The sequence below is a fragment of the Balaenoptera ricei genome, chromosome 1, assembly GCF_028023285.1.
Source record: "Balaenoptera ricei isolate mBalRic1 chromosome 1, mBalRic1.hap2, whole genome shotgun sequence".
Taxonomy (NCBI): domain Eukaryota; kingdom Metazoa; phylum Chordata; class Mammalia; order Artiodactyla; family Balaenopteridae; genus Balaenoptera; species Balaenoptera ricei.
In genome coordinates this window covers 143,428,758-143,448,728 of record NC_082639.1, presented here as the reverse complement: position 1 = coordinate 143,448,728, position 19,971 = coordinate 143,428,758, and the positions used below count along the sequence as shown (strand labels likewise).

Genomic DNA, 19,971 nt, shown 5'->3' with positions numbered 1-19,971 from the left:
ACCTAAGCCCGTTTCCTAGCAGAGAGACAGGCTTAGCTCTGACTGCAGCTCCCCTCCCACCCAGGCACAGCCAGGTCAGGCTCTCCAGTCAGGACAACCACCACTGTCTCCCAGTCAGAGAGGTCAGGGGGACAGAGTGGCCTCCTTCTGCAGCCATCATAATCCTAGATTAAAATAATAAGTTCCAGCAAGTCCAGCTTTAACTCTTTCATCCCAGGAATATGAATTAGGGAAACAATTTGGAATATAAAGAGATCTGACATTTCCCAGATTCCAGGATGCTGCAAGTAGAGGGAAAATATAGTATACAGAACACATATAAGCCTTTCTCCCCGGCATTTGTGCCATTTTTGTATATTAGAAAGCTTTTTGATGACCAAGGATAGAGCGCTCCTGCTGTCACACTGTGTGCGGTTCCCCGAGTGAGGGGAATAGGAAAGGTGGGCCCGGAACTGATTCTGGAACACATGCTCCATGAAGGCAGGGGCCTGTCTGGGCTCATTACCACAGACACCTTCTTCCCAGGGCTGCGGGACACGGACAGGACAGAGCCTAGAGTGGTGGTTAGAAGCGTGGCTCTGGGGCAGCCTGCCCAGGTTCTAATTCTGGGCTGTCACTTACCAGCTGTGTCACCCTGGCAGGTCACTTAGGGGTTAAGGCTCAGCTTCCTCCTCTCCTAAATAGGGGCTCAGTTGTTAAGTGAGACTGATCCCCTTATAAGAGCTGAGCACAGAGCCAAGCACTTGGTGAGATTCCATCGATATTAGCATTTATTATTATTGCTTTTACTATTTGCACCATTATTTTGTTGAGTGACTCTCACCCCCTTACTGAGCAAAGGATGGAATCCCTGAACATGAACTAAAATCACCTGCCGAAGAGATCCCCTGTTCATCTGCCAGGAAGGCGTGTTTAGAAGAGACAGGCTATCTTGAAGCTAGAGAGGGCTTGGTGGGTTTTGTTCTAGACCTTCAGAGCCCTTGACAGGGCTCCACAGAAAAGGCAATTTCCATAGAATGGGGAATAGAAGGAGGCTGTCTGGTAGCGGAGTGACACTGCTGCCCAGACAATAAATAGGCGCTTCTCTCAACAGAGAAGGGAGAGCTGTTTTGTTTTTTTTATATAACATTTGTTTCTTTTTTTTGTTTTTTTTTTAAAGAAATTCACGTTCTTATTTATTTATTGATTGATTGACTGATTGATTGCTGTGTTGGGTCTTCGTTTCTGTGCGAGGGCTTTCTCTAGTTGTGGCAAGCGGGGACCACTCTTCATCGCCTTGCGCAGGCCTCTCACCGTCACGGCCTCTCCTGCTGTGGAGCACAGGCTCCAGACGCGCAGGCTCAGCAATTGTGGCTCACGGGCTCAGTCGCTCCGTGGCATGTGGGATCTTCCCAGACCAGGGCTCGAACCCGTGTCCCCTGCATTGGCAGGCAGACTCTCAACCACTGTGCCACCAGGGAAGCCGGGGAAGGCTGTTTAAGAATGGCATATACATGGACAAAACTCTAATTCGAAAAGATACATGCACCCCTATGTTCACAGCAGCGCTATTCACAACAGCCAAGACATGGAAACAAGCTAAATGTCCATCGACAGATGAATGGATAAAGAAGATGTGGTACATATATACAATGGAATACTACTCAGCCATAAAAAAGAATGAAATAATGCCATTTGCAGCAACATGGATGCAACTAGAGATTATCATACTAAGTGAAGTAAGTCAGAAAGACAAATACCATATGATATCACTTATATGTGGAATCTAAAATATGACACAAATGAACTTATCTACGAAACAGAAACAGACTTACAGACATAGAGAACAGACTTGTGGTTGCCAAGGGGGAAGGGGGTGGGGGAGGGAAGGATTGGGAGTTTTGGATTAGCAGATGCAAACTATTGCTATTATATACAGAATGGATAAACAACAAGATCTGACTATATAGCACAGGGAACTATATTCAATATCCTGTGATAAACCATAATGGAAAAGAATATGAAAAAGAATATACATATGTATAACTGAATCACTTTGCTGTACAGCAGAAATTAACACAACATTGTATATCAACTATACTTCAATAAAATAATTTAAAAAAAAAAAGAATGGCTGCTGTGGGATATGCCTCATTGAACACCTTTGAAAAGATCTGGGTGGAGGTGTGCAGAGCTTCCCTAGGACGTCGACTCCTTACAGAGAGAGCAAAAAGGCTCTGTCCCTGCCTTCCTGAAGAAGGAGGACAAAAAAATCCTTGCTGGCTGTCGCTCTGCTAGCACTGCATGTGTGGAGGCAGGTGACCAAGACACCCCCATCTAGGGAGACAGTGGCCTGCCCCACTCTGGAGGCCACGGAGGAGGGCTTCCTCTTCTTGAATTTCAGCCCAACTCCTCAAAGATGAATGGTCTCGAGCAAATTAACTTTCCTGAGCCTCTTTATTCACAAAGATTGGTACCATAATGAGATTTTCCTGTGTGGGGTGTATGTGAGTGTGACAATGACATGCATGACGATTGCAGGCAGCACTAGCTGTGAGGTAGGGCTTGAAGTGTTAGCATCCTTCCTTCTCCACCAGGACTTAGAACCCTAGATACTTCAGGAGCACGGTACATAGTTGAAAACACTGGTGAGTGGTTAAACGAAAATTTTTTCTTTTTAGTTGTAGTCTTGGCAGGTTTGGGAGTGGCGAGGGGTTCCCTCTAGTTTTCCTTTGTGTCTGTATATCTGAGTTGGTGGGCAGGATGGGGAGTGGCGGGGGGTATGCAGGACGGACAGGGGCTTGGCTAGTCTTCGTTACACCCTTGCCAGGGGGAGTCCTTAGTTACATCTGCAGCCCTGCAAATCCTGGGGAGATGCAGGAGAGTTTCTTCTCCCAAGCTCACCCCCAGGGCTCCTCATGACCCCCTGAGACTAGGACCAGAAGATCCAGAACCCAACCAGGGAGCCAGAATGATCTCCAGACCCCCTCACCAGGCTACCCGTGTACCAGGCCACAGCACACAGCAACGTCCCAGCACTGCCAGAAGACGGGGTCATCCTACCAGGGAGGGAGTGGATGTGGCAAAAGGGAGACAGCGAATGTCCCTCCATTTCCTACTGCCTTACCTAAAACCTAAATTCCAAGGCTCTCCATAAGTGGCCTCAGCCCACATTCCCACCCTGTGTCCTGATAGCATCTTCCACGTGACCCACCTCACACCTCTCCCATGCATTTCTGCAAGCCTTACCCATCTGGAATGTCCTCTCCTGGTTCCATCCAGATCCTATCAAGCCCACAGGGGCGTCCAGCCCTTGGTGAGCCCTCACTTACACCCATGAATGCATGCTTCTGCCGAACATTTTCTGAGTGCCTGTTCCGTGCTGATACTTGGCAGGTGCCGGGTCCCAGAGATAAGAACAGCATGGTCTTTGGCCCTAAGGAGCTCCAGAAGGAGATCCACCAGCAACAGCTATGGCCAAAGTTGGTGTAAGCAGAGTGGGCAGTGAGGGCAAAATGGGAATTCCTTCTGAAATTACACACAGTAGTAGGGCCACAGGAGAGTCTTCCAAAATGCTAGGTAATAAATTAAGTTTTAAAAGCCCAAGATTTTCTCACAGCTGTGGGCCTGACCACTTGAGCCACAGGCCAGGCCTCTGAAATTCTTGAGGGTTCCCTGTCTGCCCCTTCTTTAAACTGGAGTCTACAAACAGCTTTGGAGCAGGGAGTTTTGACCACTAGCCATCTCAACAGGGGCCTGAAAATTGGGACCCACCAAAGTCTGAGTTGCTGCCGGCTGGCACCCTGTTCCTTCTTTTCTTGTGGCGAGGTGTGTACACAGAGACTGGGCTCCCCATTACGAGGCTCAGTTTCTGTATCTGATGATAGAAATGGGCACGATTCCACCATGGGGATGGGGGGAAGTCAACAACCTAGGAAATCCTCTGAGCTTCCTTCATCATTACAGCACAAATGAAACAACCCCAGAGACCCTCTCCATTTATCCCACAGCGGAGCAGTAGTTAAAGCCCCTGCAGACACACTTCAGGATCTGGGCCCCCCAAGATCACACACATGGAAGGCCCTGATTTGAAGCAGAGTGCGCCTGGGTCACATAGCACTGCCTCTCCAATGAGACTGCCAAGGAAGGCCCTGGGCCTCAGGGTGCGTGCAGCAGCCCAAGGCTGAGTGCCTTTTTGTAAAAAGCTGACTCCCTTTCGGTGCGGGGCCTGGGGTGAGCATTGCACTGACTGCTGCGGCTCCTCTGGTTTCACGTACTTTTTGCACAAGCGGGGCAATCTGTAATCCTGATATGCCTTCTCAGAGCCTCTAGACAGGGGAGAGGCCGAGTGGATCCTGGCCATTTTACAGAGAGCAGGGACGGGACACCATGGGCTGCTAAGAACGGATGAGGGCAGAGCCGGCCCTGAGCAGAGGATCCTTCACTTCCCCCCCATCCCCCATCTCTAATAAGTCCAGTGCCCCGACACGGCCATGAGCAAGGTCACTGACAGCACTGACCTCGCTGGCCACCTTTGAAGTGCTTACGTCTCACCTCATCCTCTCCCCACCCCCAGTCAAAAGCCCATTTCCTGAATCATGTCAACAGTGACTTAGGAGAGAAACAAGCTTATCCCATGGAGCCTGCCATCTACCCTTCTTTGTCTATACTTGAGAATACCAGGCTGGGGGAGGCCGAGGATCCCCGGATCCCTAACCCAAGGCGTGGTCTGTGGGGACAGCTTGTGCCAGTACTGCTTCACGGTTAGAGCACAGCCCTTGGCACCGAGCAGCTTTGACTGCGAACCCTGACTGCAATACTTAACAGCTGTATGACTGGGCAAGTCACTTAGCCTCCCCGCAGAGGGGTCTCTGTCAGTGAAACAGGAACAATCGATAGGGTTCGTTATCAGGATAAAGTGAGGATGTGGTACAGCACAAGGTCTGGGAATTGAGTGTCAGCACGGTCCTCTGGAGGGAAGGACCACCAGGTTGTTCCGGTCCTCTAGGACGTTGTCTCCTCTTGCCCCTCAGTAGAGGGGACAACCATTTGGTCCTGGGGCATTTCTGGTGTTCTCTCAGCATCGCGGGGGTCTCGCCTCCACGGTCGACTCTCCCTGTGACCACTGCAATGAGCTGGGCCAGCCCCCCAGTCAGACAGTGACTACTGTCTTGGTCTCTGCTCTCACCATCATTTCAGGGCTTCTTGTCTTATCACCATGCAGAGCAGTAACAATTGAGGACGTAATTAAATACGTGTTGGGTTAACTTGGTCACGGGGGTTATTTGGTTGCAACACTGAACTACACTGATGCTAAATTTGACTGAGTGTGAAACCGGACCTTTTATGCCTCAAACACTGAGAAGATCTGAGGGGCTCACTGCCCGAGCACGTCCTGACTGATGTCCTGGCCCCTTCAGGACGGCCATCATGATGGTGACCACAGTCTCAGAGTCTACACTGCCCAGTGTCCTCAGCCCCTCAGTACACAAAGCCCCAGGACCCTGGTCCCGTGTGGCCAGGGGTAAAGAGCTGAGGGAAGTGTGCCTTATTTCAAAGGTCTCTCGGGAAGTTCAGCTATACAGAAGGAGCGTCAATAAATCCATCCTGCTTAGGGGAGAGATGGAGCCTGCAGTGTCTTAGGGACCACTTTAGTATCTGACCAGGAGACTCAGGAATAGAGCCAAATGAGGAGCCCTGTCCCAGGAGGGTTCTACACATGGCTGACCTTTCTGCCATCCTTGAACTAGGGGAGATGGGACAAAGGTCAGCCATGTGTAGAGCCCTCCTGGGACAGGGCTCCTCATTTGGCTCTAGAGGAATGCTCTCTGGCCCTTCAGCCTGGGTATCTACTCAGCAGGGGCCTGAGTATAGATCACCAATAAAGGTCCATGGGGCACTGTGAATGAATGACCTTCCAAACAAGCCAGAAGACAGTTTTTCCCATGCGAACTCTATGCCCGGATATATGCTGGGCACCAACCTCATTCCACACACACATTCTCTCCCTTCATACATAGACATGTGAGATCATCATACAATACACATATGCACACACCTACACATCCTACGCCGACACCCACATACCTTATCCAAACCCTAACCTGCTGCAGATGGTCTGGAAGGTGAAACAATAGTCCAGAAATCCCTACCCTAAGGATTCTACACAAACGCCATCTCCTCGCAGGACTGGGGGAAAGTCCCTCCCAACCCCATGGTTGAGGTTCTTTTCCTTTAAGATGCGTGTTTTTATTATTTATTATCCAACATGCGAATCAGGAGCTTTGGCTTCTCCTTTCAATAGTGACCTCTGGACAAATCCCCCGTGGCCATCTTGCAGCTGAGACTTCCTTCCCCTCCCCAGGTAAGAAAGGGTGGGAGTGGCGGGGGAGGAGCAGCTGCAGAAGAAGAGGCCCCACCTCCTCTGGGCACAAGGTCTGTGGGCCCAGGCTGCCTCCTTTACGGCTCCCCAGGGAAGGACGAGGGGACAGGGCGGGGGCCAGGGTGCGCTGAGGACCACAGTCACACCCCTCCATATCGCGGCCGGGCTAGGAGGGGATATGAGCAGAGGCTGAACGCGGCGGCCGTGGAGGCAGGCAGAGACCCCTGGCGGGAGGGGGGCAGCCACGACTCCAAATTATAAATAACGAGGGCGGAAGGAGCCAGGAGCCCCCCCTCCACCAGGCCCTCAGCCGACGCCACTGAGAAGGCCAGTGGCCAGGCAGAGGCTGAACCCCCTGAACCTGGGCAGCCCTCGCTTTGTGAAAGCAGGACTGGGGGGGCCCTGTCCACGTGTTCTGAAGGGGACGGAGGTCAATAAGTGGAATTTATCAGGCAGGGAGGGGCCTGATAATGGAGAAGTGACACTGCTGACCTCTGCCCTCAGCAGAAACCACGAGACCCTCAGGAGGGGGACGTCACTGCACGGCTGAGGAAATGGGGCCACTCCCAGCTCCGGGACCTCCCTCAGCTTCACGTGCCAGGTGCGCAGCAAAGACTTCGGAGGAGGCCCCCCGAGGCCTGGGCGGCCACCAGCTCAGGCCCACAGATGGCTCCTCACCCCGCCCGGAGGGTAGTCTTCTCACCTGCCTGGTCGGGACACTGCCCCATCCCAGGCCCAGCTTCCCAGAGACATTGGTGGAGGGGCTAGAGCAAAGTCAGGGAGGCTGGGGGCAGGGAAGGCCTTTACACAACCCAACACACCCCTTGATTGGGAAAGGAACTGGTGGAGTAAAAGCCTTGCATTCGGATATTTTCCCTAAGGATTTTCGCATCCATTGTCTTGTGTTCAGCCTCACAACAGTCCTGAGAAGTATCAATACATCACACAAGTATTATCTGGCCCACTTTAAAGATAAAGAGACAGAGGCTGGGGCAGGGAAATGAGTCCCAAGTCGCAGAGCAGGTCGTTTGCCAAGTTCTCTTCACTGTGCTCCGTGCCCCATGGTTTTGCGCAAGTAGCAGGGGCACAGCCTGGGCCACGGGGGTGACTGGTGCCTTCTAAGAGGTCTCCGGGAGGAGCCATGGCCATCTGTGCTGCAGGGTCTGCCTGCCCTCTCGCTCTCTCGAGGTCTCCTGCTCTCCTGATGCTGCGTAAATGAAGGTACAGGGACAACTGCCAGAGGGAGGGAGAGACAGGAAACGTGCGCTCTGGGCTCTTACCTGCTCTGGTCGGCGTCCTGCAGGGAGATGCCCGAGTCCCAGTCCACGTCCCCTGCCGGGCGCTCTAGGACCCAGAACAGAAGCAGAGGTCAGGGCAGAGCCGGAAACTGGGCTCTCAGCTGCCACTTGAGGAGCAGGGAGGAGAAAGTTTCCTCCAGAAGCCATTTGCTCCCCAGATTACTCGGACCCCCGAGGCGGAGGCATAGCCTGTCGTGGTGACTGCTGGTGGGCACGGTCATGCATGAGCTGAGGGGCGCACTGGGGTCCCCCCAGGTGCTGGGTGAGGGAAGGAGGAAGGGAAAAAGCTGCCTCTGAGGGCTGAGCGCTGAGCTCAGACTGACAGGACGCTAACCCTGTTTGTGGAGAAGGGCTCCTACCAAGAGGACAGGGAGGTCCACTGTGGGGGGAGGATGTGTCATCTGAGGGAGGTGCAAAAAGCTACTCTAGAGAGCGCTACAAGCCGTAGGGAAGAAACTGTGGTAGCCTCCACCCCAAGGATAGAGGATGGCCTCCCATCGGTCTGGGGGATCTGGGGGGACTTTAGCAGATGGGGCTGGCTGTGAGGTGGTAAAGAATCTCTGTCAAAGCCAAGACTAAGCGGATATCCTGATGAATTTGGCGACAGCCGGCCGTGCTCTCCCCCTTTCTCGCCCCACCCTTCCGCGGTAACCCCCTTCCCCCTTTCCTTCTCCTGGACTCCCTCCTGTGCCTCCACCACCACACCCACAGAGTGGGCCTTACCTGGCACAGCTCTGTCCCGGGATGAAGTCCAGGCTGGGCTTCCCACCTTCGAGGGGCCTTGCCCCCCAACACTTAGCATCTCCTGCAGCAGAAGGCGGTTCCTCTCCACGCGGTCAGACAGGGACAAGGTGCTGCCCCCGGTGCCCAGGGCCCCCAGGTCTCCAGCTCTCCAGAGCTCCCCCAGCAGGGCTGGCCTGGGGACGAAGTCCTCCTCAGACGTCAGAGACAAGCTGTCCAGGTCTTCCTGTGTGACGAGACCATCCTGCAGGGGGTATGACCTTCCTTTCCTCAGGCTTGTCCTGTGGGCGGTTTTGTTACAAGGACCAGAGCCTTCAGGCTGGCTTGGAGTGACTCTGTGCATGGGGCTCTCTTGCAAAGAGCTGGGCCCTGGCGGCAGAGCCCTGTCGTGGTCAGGCAGTGTCCGTACCGCTTCTGGAGGCCACGGGCTCCTCCTGTTCCAGCTCTGGAGCCCAGAGGCAGGCGACCTGGGAGGCCCGGGGGCCCCGTTCCTGGCGGACTCCTCCTCAGTGATGCTGCTGTCCAGCAGCCCGTCGTTTGGGTTCTGAGCGTGATGGACCACCACGGCATCAGGTAGGGAAGACCCCTCTGATGGAGTCCTGGTTCCACCCACCTTGACTCGTCGGCATTTGGGTTTCTTGAGGGATGGCCGCTCGTGAGAAGTGAGGCAGGGGCTTGCCCCCTGTTTGCCTGCTGTCATCTTCTCCTTCAAGGCCCTCACCTTGGACTCCAGCACGGAGGGGCCTTGGAGCTGTATCCCCTGTGCCCCAGGAGGCTGGGGGGCCATCAGGCTGGGTGTTCTGTCTTCTCGAGGACAGGGCCAGTGTCTTGGGAGGTGTCCATTCTCCGGCTGTGGCTCAGGGCCACTTCCCTCCACAGCTGAGGTCACCTCCATGGAGCTGGCTGTTCTGCTCCCTATTTTGGGTCCTCTGGAGGAGAAAACAGACAGAGCTCCTTAGACCCAGCACCTGGCTAGCTCCAACAACCTCCTGGGTCCCCAAAGTGCCCTGGATAGAGCCCTGTCCAGAGAAAAATAACTTGGGGTCAGAGCAGGGGATGCCCCCTAGACAATGTGAAAGCACCTCGAAGAGTACAAATCATTGGATGGTACACATAAGTTATTACTGAGCTTTTTCTTCCAAGTCTAAGTAGTGTTCTCGTTTTTCTACCCCCATTTTACACCTGGGGCACAGTGGGGAGTCAAACAACAACCAATCTTCTGCCCAATGTGGGCCAGAGTGAAAATGGGGGCCAGATTTCCCAGTCCCTGGCCTCTTACTTTCCTGATAGGTGTCAGGCCTCAGAGGAGGGTGGCAACATCTGCTAAGGGCCAACAAGCTCTTCCCTTTCCAAGGGGAGCCAATGCAGAGGATGGACCTCAGGAAGATACCACCCAGGATCTGACCCTCTGGCGGAAGGGGCCCCCTGTGCTCAAACCACAGGAGCACAGCATGGGGCTGTGCCCACAGGGCGGCCAGGATCAGGCACCAGTGCCTATCAGCATCTGCTCTGTGCCAGGCAGGCCTGCAAGCACTTTCAAACACGCTCTCGCAAATAATCCTCACGCAGTTCTGCCAGGACAGGATTATTATCCTCATTTTTACAGACAGAGAAACTGAGGCACAGAGAGATTAGGTGACATGGGAACTAAGGGAGGCCCAGTTGGGAATGCAAAGCTTCTCCTCCCAAGGCCAGGGCTCTTCCAAAGCACTCAGTGACCCTGTACCGACCCCCCTACTCCTATGAGAATACTGGTCTAGACAGGTTAAGTGACTTGCCCAAATTACACAGCCCCTTGGTGGCACGGTTGATGTCAATGTCTTCAGAGGGAACAAAAGTGAGCGCGAGATTTTACTCACCAAGTTGTTCTGTGCACACATACATGCCACAATGTCTTAATATTTATCCTGCTCTCTGAGAACATGCTCCTTCTCCATCATACATCTAGATATGTCCCACTTGAAGTAAACTGCATGTATTTACATGAATACATGCGTCCATATTGACACAAATTACAAACAAGGAGTTATTCACCTCATATATTGACCAACGATTCACCACGAATTCTCTTAAATGCCAAGTCCCTCTATAGTAACTTACTACAATTCAATTTTTACGTTTCAGGAATACACATATTTCACCAAGCAAAATACACACACAGTGTGTATGTTACCTCAGTTTTAAGCCTGTGAAGTTTAAGGCCTATCTTTGGGAGGAAGAGATCATTTACTACACCAGTTAATCTAGAAGTTACCAGCTTTGTCTTGGCAGCCCAGCCACCCGTTCCTCTCTTCTAAGGTTCAATCCAGAAAGCAGGGGATGTGAAGGTAATGGGAGCAATTTCAGTCACATTACAAGAACTTTCTTTCGGGTAAACTCGAACAGCATTCCAGAGATCATCCATCTCCGGAGACCTGGAAGGATGCGACCTTCCCCTGGGGAACAGTGGGTATCGACTTGTGCGGCTCGGCACCGCCGAAGTCTACGGCCCAGGTGCTGTACTTCTCTAAGCCGCAGACGCTGAAATGAAGACGGACGTGACGGACGGGCCTCCCCTGCGACCCTCCCTTCCCGCTCCCCGCTGGCGGTCCCGCCACCCCCGGCCCGCCCGTCGCCTCGCCTCCTCCGTACTCACTGAAGGCTGCCGCCAGCAGGTCGGGCCGCCGCCTCCATCCCTTCCATCCCCGGAGAAGCCAGGGCCTCCTCTCCCCCCCTCTCCCTCCTGGGCCCGCTTCGGGGACCGGGGGCGCGCGGGCTCGGCCGGGGCTCCGAGAGTGCGGCCAGCAGGCCTCGGCCCTCGGGGCGCTCCCGGCTCGGCTCCCGGCTCTGCGGGCCGCCCCGGGGCTCCGAGTGGGGTCGGGCCCGAGCAGCCGACCCGCGGGCCGCGGCCTCCCTCCGGGTCCGGGGAGGGGACGCGGGGTCGGGCGGGGAGGAAGCGGCATGGGCTGCTAGCTCATGGTTCGGCCACGAAGGGGAGAGAGGCCAAGCCCGGCGCCTTCCCGGCCGGGACGGGAAGAGGGAGCGGGAGAGCAGAAAGGAGGGGCGGCGGAAGGGGCTAGAGGAGCGGCCCTCGCCCCCACCCCGCCCCGCCGCCCTCCGCGCTCGCCGCGGCCCCGGTCCCGGCCGCCCGCGCCCTGCGGAGCTGCCCCTCCCGGCGGCGGCGAGCGATGCCCTCCAGACGTCTAAGCGGCGAGCACGCCCGCGAGTTTGGGGACTCGGACGGGGCGGGGGCTGCCTTCCGGGCCGCCGGACCTAACCTCTCGCGGCCCAGCTCGCCCAGTCCGCCCGGCGAGCGCCTGCAGCCGAGGCTTCTGGGAGAGCGCGACCGTGGGACGCGGCTCCACGCGAGCCAAAGCTGCGGAAACACCACTTTCTCCCAGAGCTTCGCGGGAAGGAGTGTAACCCTACACCCGGGGCGTGGGGAGGAGGCTCGGCTGTGGGCTGTCTGGGTGGAAGCTGAGGAATGCCCTTTGTTTAGACAACTTTTCCGGAGGAGTCGCCCTCTCCGAGGGGCCGTCTCCTTGGAGGTCAAGGTCATTTGTTTCCTCTTTCCAGCGGCGCGAGGGGACCCGTAGTGGACGCGAGTTCCCTCATCCTGTCCTGCTAAGGGGAGAGCCAGGTGCCTGCGTTGGCAGTCGCCTTGAATGGGGACCGATTCTCGAGGGTTCTGGGCACTCCTGAAGACACCTTGTCACTTTTTCCAGACCTGGGATGAAGTAGCTGCAAAGGACTTTACCAGCAGCTGTGGCCCCAACCAACGGGGCTTGCTTCCTCTTTCCGCCCAGAGGGAGGGGACAGATCCCCAACTATTTCCAAACCTATTTTTCCACAACAAACGGGAAACAGTAAGAGAATTAGGACCCAGGAGGTTCCGGAAATCTCTACAAGGGAAAAGTGCTGATTGTTTCCTTCTGCCAACAAGCTTCACTCTCAAGCGCGGTTGCTCTCTATTTGCACTGAGGCACTACAGTCACCATCTAGATGACAGACCTAGCAACAGTAAGGACCACGCAGTGAGCTAACTGCTGCACAGAGCCAGGAAGGGTGGCAGGGAAGGATGGTAAGGAGGCCTGCCCTTGAGTGAGTAGGAGTTACCCTGCAGAAGAGGGGGAAGGGGGCATCTGGGCAGGGCAAAATCATCCAGGTCTGAGAGCAGCTGTTTGGGGAGCTGTGGGTGGACTAACCTTGGGCTAATTTAGGAACCTGGGAGATTATCTAGGGCAAAGCCTCTGTGTTACAGAACAGGCCCAAGGTCACACAGCTCTGGGACATGTGGTCTCCAGAGTCGTGGGTAGTGCTCTTGCAGTTAACCCCTACTCCCCTCCATATTCCCAGAGCAAGCGGTTCCTCCAACAGGGCACTTACCATTCTGTGCTTGTTAGTACTAATCACTTCATAATACAGTAACTGGTACCATTTATGGAGGGTGCCCTGTGCACCTGGCATTGGGTTAAGTGCCTTACATTCCTTGTCTCTTGCCTTAAGAGATGGGTACTGTTTACTGTCTCCTTTCTACAGATGAGGAAACTGAGTTAGGTGATCTGCCCAAGGTCACAGAGCTAATAAGTCCAAGACCCTCACATTAACCACACAGTACAGTGCTGTTGCCAGCATTCTGCGTGTTCAACATGGAAAGATTCAGTTTAAAGAAGTAAAAATAATTGCAAAGTGCTGTGATAGTCAAATTATGTTGCCATGATGGTCTGGCCCTTACATTTCTGGATCCTTTCTGCCTTCCTATTCTGCCATCCCAGGTAAAATCCTGTAAACCTCAAAAGACTCCTTCTTCCCCTCCATGTGCCATGTCAACCCTACCAACAACGACACTATTACTATTATTGGGGACCTCCTATGAGGGAAGGCATTCTACGTAGGACCTTTTAGATCTTTACAACAACCCTGCAAAGTAGGTATGGGGTATCCCCACTTTAGGAATACGGAAATCGGGGTACAGAGAGGTTAAGGGACTTGCCCAAGGCCACACAGCTAGTATAGCCAGAATCTGAGCCCAGTTCTGTCTGGGTCCAAGACCTTCTGCCTTGCTTCCTCCTTTCAGAGGCACAACTTTGGAGCTCAGCCCCTTAGAGGTTCCAGCTCCATGACTCCTGCTCCCACCCCTCCCCCAGACGTTAATGATCTGTAAGGCAAGTTTCTGAAAGTTCTAGCAAGGGCTTAATATTTAAAGGAGACCTGCCCTCAACCTTTTAAGATGCAAATAATCACCTTCAATTTACTCATTAAGTTTGTTATTTTGCACTTAACAGGGGGATGGAGTGTCATAGCTATACAGAGGCACCTGTCCTAAAAACACCAATAAGCAAATCCTTAGAATGCTCTTAAATTATCATGGCATTCACATGTCTGGGGGCACTTCTCATTCATCTGGATTCTATTTGGTTCAGCAAATATCTCTTGAGCTCCTACTATGTGCCAGGCACTGGGGAGACAAAATGTAGTACCACAGACCCTGCCCTTGAGGAATTTCCGGTCAAGGTGGAGTGGGGGAGGGGCAGGTGCTTAAACTTGCCATGTAAGTGGTCCCATCAAGGTTAGCATAGCGTAGAGGTGTGGGTCGTTCACAGGAACAGCAAGATTGAGATGCGTGTTGGGTGGGAGGGGTGTATCACGGAGAGCTGGGTCTTGCAGCATGAGCAGGAATTAGCCAGACGGAGGGGGAGGGGTGGGAGAGGCCCGTCAGAGGGGGGGATTAGCATAAACACAGGCACTGAGGTGTGAAACTCCCTGGTTTAAGCGTTAAGTGTAAAAGTTAATCTGGGAAAGCCTGGGGGCCGGGGTGAGGCTGCAGCGCAGGGCTTGCGCTGGCCCCTGGTTGAGGGCCTCTAGGCCCGGGGTGAGGAGTTTGGACCCCGTCCTTTGAGGTGGGAGGCCCTAGAGGGTGGTCTGCATCAGGCCTTAGCCTTGAGTATGGCGCGTTTCTGGGCTGGGGAACTGCCTTATTTCCTTGTGTATCAGACACTTTCATTACCAACCTTTGGAGAGAAATCTAGGAGGAACACGAATATATAGTAAATAGCCATCACGTAAGTCCCCTTGCTGCATTGGAATCACCTAGGGAAACCCACCATGCCAGGAAGCCTCCTTCCCCTTAGCCTGGCTGAAAACACAAGCCTCACTCCTCCTCCCCACCCTCCCCCAGTGTGCTCTGAGCACTCAGCTTGAATAAGGAGCCTTGTGGGATGTGGAAATAGGGTTTCACTTAGGATGGAGGGAAAGGGTGAAATAGTCCTTCGAGGTCACTGCGTTAGAGCAGGTGGGGTGGGAATGGGTGGGAGGGACGCCTCTGCCATCCCTCCACTGTACTGCCTGAAGGAGCTCGTCCAGCTGGAAAGCAGAATTTCCTGGTCACTCCCGTCCTGGTCATGGGGCACGTGGTCGGAGGAGCACTCAGGCAACTGATCCTGGCAGCAACTCCTGGGGACGCTGTTCACCGCCCAGGGCCTCCCCTCAGACCCTCATCATTTCCTTCCAGCAGAGGCTCAAGAGAGTGTCGGGACTGGTCTCCCATGTGCCTGCCTCTCCCCTGCTTGGAACCCTCCCACTATTTCCCAAGGTTTAATCTGACCGGTGCCTGTGTAGACTCTCCTGGGACTCTGCTCGAAAAGCTGTTGCTCAGGTCTCACCCTTGAAGATTCTGATTCCTCAGCTGGAGTTAAGCCAGCAATCTGTTTCCTAATAAGCTTCCCAGGTGATTTTGAGGCCCAGTTTCAAGAAGCCCAGGTTCTCAGGTTAAAAGTCAAACTCCTTCTTGTGGCACAGGGGTCCCTCCAGCCTCGCTCTCACTACCCCGACAGCCTGTCCTGCACACCCACCATGTTGAATTGTTTCTAGTTCCCCAGACTGGCCACAATGGTTCACATGTCCTCGCCTTTGCCCACCTTTCCTTCAGCCTGAAACACACTGCTTCACTCCACACACATATACATCCCATCCCAACTTGGATGTCTCCTCCTAGACCTTCCACACTCAGCTCAAATGTCGCCTCTTCAGGGACACCTTCCCAACATCCTCTGCAGTCCTCCCAACCTGGGTTAGAGCATCCTGGGCCTGCTTCTGCCAAAGCACTTATCACACTGAGTTGTCAACATCTGACACGTCACAGAGTGCTTCCTGATCCACATGCGCGTCCCTGGCCCCAACACATGCCCGGCACATAAAAGCTATTGACTAGATGCCACATGGTTAAATGAAAGAAAAAGTCCCTATCAGGTAAGGATGCCTAAGAGTAGAAGAGGGGGCCACTGCTGCTAAGAGGATCAAGGTCATTTCAGAGGATTTGGTTCATTCCCTCAGTATGGCCCGTCCTGCCCCAGGGCCTGTGAGAATGTCGGTCACCGGCAGGGCGAGGACCGGCATCTGGGCTTCCTGGTGACTGCCATTTACGCCTGATGCTCAGGCCTCCTTGCACCTGCCCCTCCTCTCTTTCCCCAAAATGGCCATTGATCACAGACAGTGGTGTGGACCTTACACTTCAATTCTGAATGAGCCTGGAAACTTGGAGATAAAATAGCTCTCAGAAGAAGAAATAGATGGGGAAGGGGAGAGGAGAAAATAACAAGAGAGAAGCACGCAAACATATGTTGAGAGAAGACACCAGGTACATAACAGGCGACATGACAACTGGGCACCTCCAGAGAGCAGCCGCTCTGCACACACCAACACACAAGTGTGAATACACGTATGCCATGCTGTCCTTTGCCACGCGTGCCTGAATTGACTAAGACCCAAGAAGGACAAAGGCGTGGTTCCTACCTGGTCAGGGTCAGCCTGCACTGCTCCCCCAAGCGGGCAGGCAGGGAGCTGCTGGGATGGGACAGGACCTTCCCTGGAGAGACGGACTCCAGACTTCGCTGCCCTTGAGGGCCACTCACCCTGTACCCACCCTGACTCTGCTGGACATCCGTTCCCGTGTGAGCCCGAACTGTAGCTTTTCACTTCATAATCCTAATCACAAGGAAATGACTGGGCTTAGGCAAATATTTTAACACTCTCCCTCCCACTCTCCCATGCCTGGCCTGTGGGAGGCCGTCATCAATATAAGGAGAGGACACCTAGCTCTCACCTGTCTGTCAGTAACCACGGTCATCTTGGCCAAGTCAATTTTCTCATTAACAAAATGAGAGCAGATGCAGGGAGAAAGGTGTCGGAGGTTGACTGAGAGCTGGAGTCATGTTTGTGACAGTTTTTGATCTTGAGAAAAGACAGAAAGTGCTCAGTACTATTGAATAACTGGATTAAGACATATGAGAGTCTATGAAAACCTCGGGGAGCCCTTTCTAGCCCCAGGCTGTGCAGCACCTCGTCCTGCAGGGGTTCTTGCCTCGCCATTCCCTCCTGCCCCCACGAGCCTGGCAGGTTTTGCTCCGGACACAAACGAGCCTCAGAAGCAGCCTCTCTCTGAGCAAATTCCCTCCACTTCCGGGGGCCATTGGAAAGTTTTTTTCCTGGGTTGAATATGTGGTGGGTGAGGTATAGAGGAAAAGACCCCAATTTGAAAAGTTCAGGATTAGACTCTGGCAACCTGGGTTCAGCTCTGGCGGGACCACATCTACCTGTGGGTCCAAGGACTGGTCACTCCGAGGAGTTCAGTTTCTTCATCTGGAAATGCTGGGCTGGACTAACAGGTCCCAAACTAAGCTTCTCAGAACCCCAGGGCCCTGTGGGGTATGAGTAGGTCTCCTGTGAAAAAGAGATTTCAAGTCTGATAAATTTGGGTGATAATACATGCCATCTCATCCTCCTGGCAGGTCATTAGGCCCAAAGGCATTTCAAAGGCTCGGCCAAGTCCTGAAGTGAAAACAAAACAAAACTAAACCAGTTTACCTTTGCTTAACTTTGCCTTTCTCAAAAGTAATTGACCACAGAAACTGTTTCCCCCCAAATAGCAATTAACATCTTAAGGAACACACTTTGGGACAACCTGGACCAGACAATCTCTCAGGTTCCTTCTTGTCGGGGTGGTCTAGGTCTCTTGACCCAGAGGGGAGGAGCAGGCAGCTGCTGTGCAAGAAATTCTAGGATCCCATAGAGAGGGCCAGGCTGCAAGCAGAAAAGGCTCCCTTGGGGGCAAGTGGCAGCCCATCCCAGCTAAATTTTATTTTATTTTTTAAGGAAATCTAATGCTAAGAGGAGTTAGAGACCAAAAAAGGTGAGACTTTAAAAAAAAAAAAACCCTCAGTTTCCATTCTGATTCTTTGTCAATTTGACTAAGTCAATTCACCTTAATACTAACAGCCTCACTTTGCCCATCTGAGAAAAGGGAGAGCAAGGGAGACTTGGTTGCACTCACTCAACATTAATCCTCAGAGCAGGGTTTCCCAACCTGGGGTCCCTAGACACCTGATGGGGAGGGGAGCGTAAGCTATATCCCATATTTAAAGAAGTCTAAAGGAAATTATACATTTACCATGAGAAGTGTCTTTGCTTTTGACTGGTATTGTATCAACTCAGTATGACAACGTGGGTTGTCATGGGGACAAGGATTATTATGCAATAAATATGGTTGGCTTGTTGGACAAAATCTGTACAGACTTAAGGGCCATAGAAGTAATAAAAGGATCAGCTGGTAACAAAAAGGTAAGAAGAGGTTGGGTCCAAAACCAGTTTTAAGAGCTATGGTGGAGAGTGAAGGGGTGGATGGGGTCTGGAGGAGGTTAGGGTGTTCAAAGAGAAGATACCGCCCCAAGGAGAATCTGGGGTTGCCTGCAGAGGTATGTTTAGTGTGTAGAGGGCTGTGACACGGTGGCCCTTTTCAGAGCTTGCTGGGGAAGGGTGTGAGGTGCTACCATTACTGAGCTGAGGAGAGAAGAGTCCCCCTGTGGCCAGTGGGCTCAGGGGTCAGGCTAAAGTGGATTCTCTATAACTTCTTAGAAAGGCTTCTGGGAGTGCCAGTGTCTGAGGGTTTGCCATCCCTTGAAAGCTCTGATTTTGTACGTGCAAAGTCCTGCCCCATTGAGCCCCACATAACCCCTTCATAAGCAGCCACATTTGGAAAGTTTCTCTGGCATGGTCCATGGCTGTTTTCTTTTCCCCCCAAGATGCTGTTCACCCAGAATCACCTCTCTACTCTCCTCCTCCCCTTTCTCTCTCTTGGGCCTCTTCACCAACGTCTCCCCAGCAACGTCCGGCTCCATTTCTGCAGCAGTCTTAGGAGCTGGGCCCTGGGGACTTGTTTCTGCCCCCAGGAGAGCAGCGGTGAAAATCATGGTTGGTACATCCCTCTAAGTCACCAAAAAGGTGCTTAGCTTTTAAAACTTCTTCAGTATGGAGCATCTAAGACAAAAACAATCTTTCTCTTGCTAATGTTGATACTGCTAATAATATCTCATACTGAGTTTGGGCCATTTCTGTGAAGATTTAGAGGAAATAAGAGGAGAACTGAGGTGGATTCCATCTGCCCCAGGACCTGAGCCAGGTTTCTGGCTTTAGCTAACTGGTGAAAGCTGAAAAGGATTTTTCTCCAGGGTGTTGAGAACAAAACATTTTGGGGTGTGTGTGTGTGTGTGTGTGTTTAATCATGTCAAATGACCTGATAAATAACTGCATAATTTGGGCTGGAGGAGTTAAAGTATAGGGGAAAATGCAAAAAACTTTGAAATGGTCCAAAAAACATTATTGGATGTACTGTCTACTGCATCCTTTCAGGTTATCTGAGTTATTTTACAATTCTATAAATTGTAGGAAAACTAACAGTAATGCAAATTATTTTCGTCCATACGAATGCCAATTATAGTTGGTGGAATTGACCCATGGATATTGACCAGTTTTGCTGATTTTGCATTTATTTGTAAATTTTTCTCACCATTCCAGATGTCTATATATTTGCCTGCGTTTCAGATTCTCTTCTGAACAGGTTGTAACACTGTATGGGTTCTCTTATTAATTAATGACAAATAAAATCTATAATTCTATGAAAGGCATGACTATATCCTCTTTTAAAATTACCTTTTGATGTGTCCACAGAGAAGGGGCCATGTGAGGACAGCGAGAAGGCAGCCGTCTGCAAGCCAAGCAGTTAGGCTTCCAGAGAAACCAAATCCGCTAACACCTTGATCTCTACTACCACTTCAGGACAATGAGAAATATATTTCTGTTATTTAAGCTACCCAGTGTGTGGTATTTTGTTATGGTAGCCCTAGCAGACCAAGACAATTTACCCAATTTGTTTATCCATTCACCTGTTGATGGACATTTGGTTGTTTCCAGTTTTTTTGCATTGTGAATAAAGCTGCTATTAACATTCATATACACGAATTATCTTTGGCCAGATTTATTCAACTCATGTTTTCAATTACGCTGATACTTCTTAACGTAAACCAGGCATTATGGTTGGGCACTGAGGAGAGAAAATTAGATAGCACCCTTGCCCTCAAGAACAGTCTAGAATGGGGGGAAAATCTGGGGTGGTGGGTAGAGACTGACAAATGACCAGACTTGATAGAGATAAGGAGTGTTCTAAAGGGGGCACCAGTGGAATGTAAGAACAGGGGCATGTTAGTTTTTCTGAAGGAAAGTGAAAGTGCTTGCTGGCTTTTCCTGGGCAGGTGAAGGGCA

The 19,971-nt window shown here is 52.4% G+C and overlaps 1 protein-coding gene and 1 long non-coding RNA gene across 6 annotated transcripts in view; one reads left to right on the top strand and one right to left on the bottom strand.

The window, feature by feature from the left end:
* Positions 1-12,055, bottom strand: part of KIAA1614 (KIAA1614 ortholog) — a 37,995-nt gene extending 25,940 nt beyond the window's left edge. For 2 of the 5 annotated variants that reach the window (XM_059937499.1, XM_059937478.1), the window contains exons 1-3: positions 11,036-11,651; positions 8,383-9,329; positions 7,642-7,705 (exon numbers count right to left, since the gene is read on the bottom strand). In XM_059937499.1, coding sequence (XP_059793482.1) covers positions 7,642-7,705; positions 8,383-9,329; positions 11,036-11,082 — 1,058 coding nt within the window. In that variant the 5' untranslated portion in view covers positions 11,083-11,651. The other 3 variants (XM_059937493.1, XM_059937471.1, XM_059937487.1) reach the window with 3 other exon arrangements.
* Positions 8,381-19,663, top strand: LOC132374050 (uncharacterized). The gene is made up of 2 exons (XR_009505576.1): positions 8,381-8,973; positions 19,381-19,663. It is a non-coding gene; the product is annotated as an uncharacterized LOC132374050 (long non-coding RNA).
* Positions 19,664-19,971: the final 308 nt, after the last annotated feature.